The sequence below is a fragment of the Kogia breviceps genome, chromosome 16 (assembly GCF_026419965.1).
Source record: "Kogia breviceps isolate mKogBre1 chromosome 16, mKogBre1 haplotype 1, whole genome shotgun sequence".
In the NCBI taxonomy this organism is placed as follows: Eukaryota; Metazoa; Chordata; class Mammalia; order Artiodactyla; family Physeteridae; genus Kogia; species Kogia breviceps.
In genome coordinates, this window is record NC_081325.1 from 64,523,788 (window position 1) to 64,526,826 (window position 3,039).

The 3,039-nt window shown below is 62.8% G+C and overlaps 1 protein-coding gene across 2 annotated transcripts; it reads right to left on the minus strand.

Annotated features, from left to right (window-relative positions):
- Positions 1 to 506: 506 nt before the first annotated feature.
- On the minus strand, positions 507 to 1,935 carry SOX21 (SRY-box transcription factor 21). Of its 2 annotated transcripts, XM_067016325.1 has the most exons (2): positions 1,511 to 1,935; positions 507 to 1,429 (listed from the first exon to the last, which is right to left on the minus strand). In XM_067016325.1, the coding sequence occupies exons 1-2, from the start codon at positions 1,883 to 1,885 to the stop codon at positions 1,055 to 1,057; spliced, it is 750 nt and encodes a 249-aa protein (XP_066872426.1). In that variant the 5' UTR covers positions 1,886 to 1,935; the 3' UTR covers positions 507 to 1,054. The 2 variants fall into 2 exon arrangements, with proteins under 2 accessions (XP_066872426.1, XP_058898308.1); XM_059042325.2 differs by having other exon boundaries at positions 507 to 1,935.
- Positions 1,936 to 3,039: the final 1,104 nt, after the last annotated feature.

Genomic DNA, 3,039 nt, shown 5'->3' on the forward strand with positions numbered 1-3,039 from the left:
AATTTTTAAAGGTTAACTTTGACATTTGTTCAAAATGTTTTAGAGTCTAAAACCGACTCAGATTTAGGGCAACGCAAATAACACATTTTCAAACTTAATGTTTTCAAGGACATATACACATTTACAATATTAAAGTGAAACTCAAGTCATAAGGGGAAAATAGGAATAATGCCTTTTCTCTTTCTGTGTAAACTGTGTCAAAAATCCAAGCGAGTGGACTCAGGGAGACTTCTAGCGGTTTTTTGTTTGTTTGTTTGTTTTTTAAGAGAGAAAATCCAATTGACAACTTTTCATCCCACGCATATTTCTTGTTTGCGGTCCTTGCTCTTGAGAAAGAGCTCTTGCTCTGATTTGCATATGCCATGATAAACCAAAGAAACCGTGATCATCTCACACACAAAAGGCCAGATTCGAGCCGGTCACTGGTCAAGAATGGATCCGGCCTGGGGGTTCTGCTTGAGAGAACAGAGATTTGCAAAGTTCAAATGGTACAAATAGGGAGCAAGGCTGCCCAGAGCCATCCCGCTCCGAGAAACTAATGACACAGATGAGCTTTTCCCTTGTGCCAACCATTTCAGACCCAACATTTGAACAGAGTGCATGCAACAGCGACCAGGAGAAAAGAATAATAACAATAAAAGAAAGATAATGGGAAACAAAAACAAAACCGACAATAAACTTCCAACAAAGAAAGCTGGAAAGCCCAACGTATCAAAAAGTTACTCCTCCACCTCTGTGGGCCGTAACGCAACAGGTTCCGAAGTGCAAAGCAAACATCAACTGCTGCGAGATACAACTGCCCTCTTTAAAGTTGTCTGCCGGGGTGCAGGTCTGAAATGACCCTGTGAATTCACACGCACACTCGCCCGCGCACTCGCGCGCTCGGCCACTCGCGCCCCGACTGGCCTCTCTGCCTCCGCCTGGCACCTAGACATCTTATGTACATACAAACCGGGGCCCCCGTCGCGGGAGGGTGCTCGGGGAGGCCGCAGAGCTCGTACCTATACATATGTACACGTGTGCACACCGGTCCTCGCGAGGCGGCCCCGCGGGGTCATAGCGCGGCGGCGTAGGCCGCGGGGTAGGGGTCCAGCTGAGGCTTGCCCATGCCGGGCAGTAGGATGTAGGCGAGCGGCGGCTGCAACCCGGGGCTGGGCCACGCGCTGCAGTTGCACGGGATCATATAGCCCGGGTTGCCCGGGCTGGGGTGCGAGTGCGTGTGCCCCCCGGCGGCCGCGGCCGCCGCTGCAGCCGCCGCCGCCGCGCCGTGGAAGGCGCCCGCGCCCGCGGTCGGGTAGCCCAGCGACGACGCGTACGGGAGGCCGGACGAGGAGGACGAGATCTCTGCCATCTTGGAGCCCAGGTCGAGCAGCGAGTAGGGGCTGCCGGCGGCGGCGGCGGCGGCGGCTGCGGCGGCGGCGGCGGCCGACTGCGGGAAGAAGACGCGGGCGGCAGCCGCGGCGGCGGCGGCGGCCGCCTTCTCGGGGTTGGCGAGCAGCGACTCGGGCACCAGGCCGCCACCCGCGCCCGCGTGCAGCCCGGCGCCCGCCTTGAGCGCCGGGTGCTCGGCGTCGGTCACGCCGCCCAGGCCGTAGGGCACAGGGAAGGCGAACTTGTCCTTCTTGAGCAGCGTCTTGGGCTTGCGCCTCGGCCGGTACTTGTAGTCTGGGTGCTCCTTCATGTGCATGGCGCGCAGGCGCTTCGCCTCGTCGATGAACGGCCGCTTCTCCGATTCGGTGAGCAGCTTCCACTCGGCGCCCAGGCGCTTGCTGATCTCCGAGTTGTGCATCTTGGGGTTCTCCTGGGCCATCTTGCGCCGCTGAGCCCGCGACCAGACCATGAAGGCATTCATGGGCCGCTTGACGTGGTCCACCGGCTTGGACATGCTCTCGCCGTGCCGCGGCTGCAGCCCGCCGCCGCCGCCGCCCGCGCCGTCGCTGTCGGCCCGGAGGAAATCAATGTTGGCTGTCCGCGGGGACCCTTTCGGCCCGCCGCGCTCGCCGCGCCCCACTTCGCACCCCGGCGTCGCTCCCGCCCGGGAGGAGGGGGCCGGGGGACCAGCCCCGGGCCGCGCCGCTCCCCTGGCCGCCCCGCTCTCTCCGGCCAAGCGCTCGGGAAAATCCTCTCCGGGGCGCGATAACTTCTCGGTGGTGTCCCCACCCCACGGTGGCAGTCTGCCCTCTGCTTTCTTTTTGTCCTTCCTCGCCAGTTGCGTTCGCTCGCGAACTCCCCCAGGTAGCCGCCACCGGGCAGCGCTCTCGCCGTCCTCGGTCTTTTCTCTGTTAAAGGCACAGCAGCCGGGAAACTTGCGTCGCGGAGGCTCCACCAGGTTGAGCTGAGGGATCAGCCGCCGCGCGCTGCCAAGTGCCAAAGGGGGCTCTCGGCGGCTGGAGTGTTTGGGTTCTCCTCGGTGACTTTCTCATTTGACAGTAGCAGATGGGGGTGGGGGGAGGAGGGGAGGTGGCCCCGGAGGAGGAAGAGGAGGGGGGAGACGGAGGAGGGTCCGGGCGCACCAAGGGAACGCAGAGCGCAGCAATGGATATAAATACAAATACAGCGGCACCAGCCAGTCTTCCTCACTCGGGGCAGGCAGGGCGCGCTGACGGGAACCCCCCTAACGAGCTGGGGTTTTGCGGGGGGAGCTGTCCGCGCCCCAGCACCTGCCTCGTGGGGCTTCCTCTCCGGCTGCGGATCGGGGAAGGAGGTTGGATGAGGCTTGGGCGAGCCTAGGATCTCCGGGCCTCAAAGGAAATCCTCGTGGCTCGCCGAAGCGCCGCGTCTCGCTGTCCCTCGAGCCATTGCCGGCTCCGCTCGCTCCAAGCCCCTCCTGGCTCTCCGGCCGACTCGGGCTCCCGGAGCGCACCGGGCGTGCAGCGCGGCCCGGCTTCCGGGCAGCTCGCCGGGCCCAGCACCGGCCGCGCCCCCTCCACGGTCCTCTGGGCCTCCGCCCGGGACTTACAACTAACTTCACCCAAGTTTCCTGCGCCGGCGCCGCGGCGCCCCTCTCGGCGCGCTCGCCTCCTCGGGGCGTCCGCCCGC

Coding starts and splice junctions, on each gene's coding strand:
- SOX21 (XM_059042325.2), bottom strand. CDS start 1,885: ATGTCCAAGCCGGTGGACCACGTCAAGCGGCCCATGAATGCCTTCATG.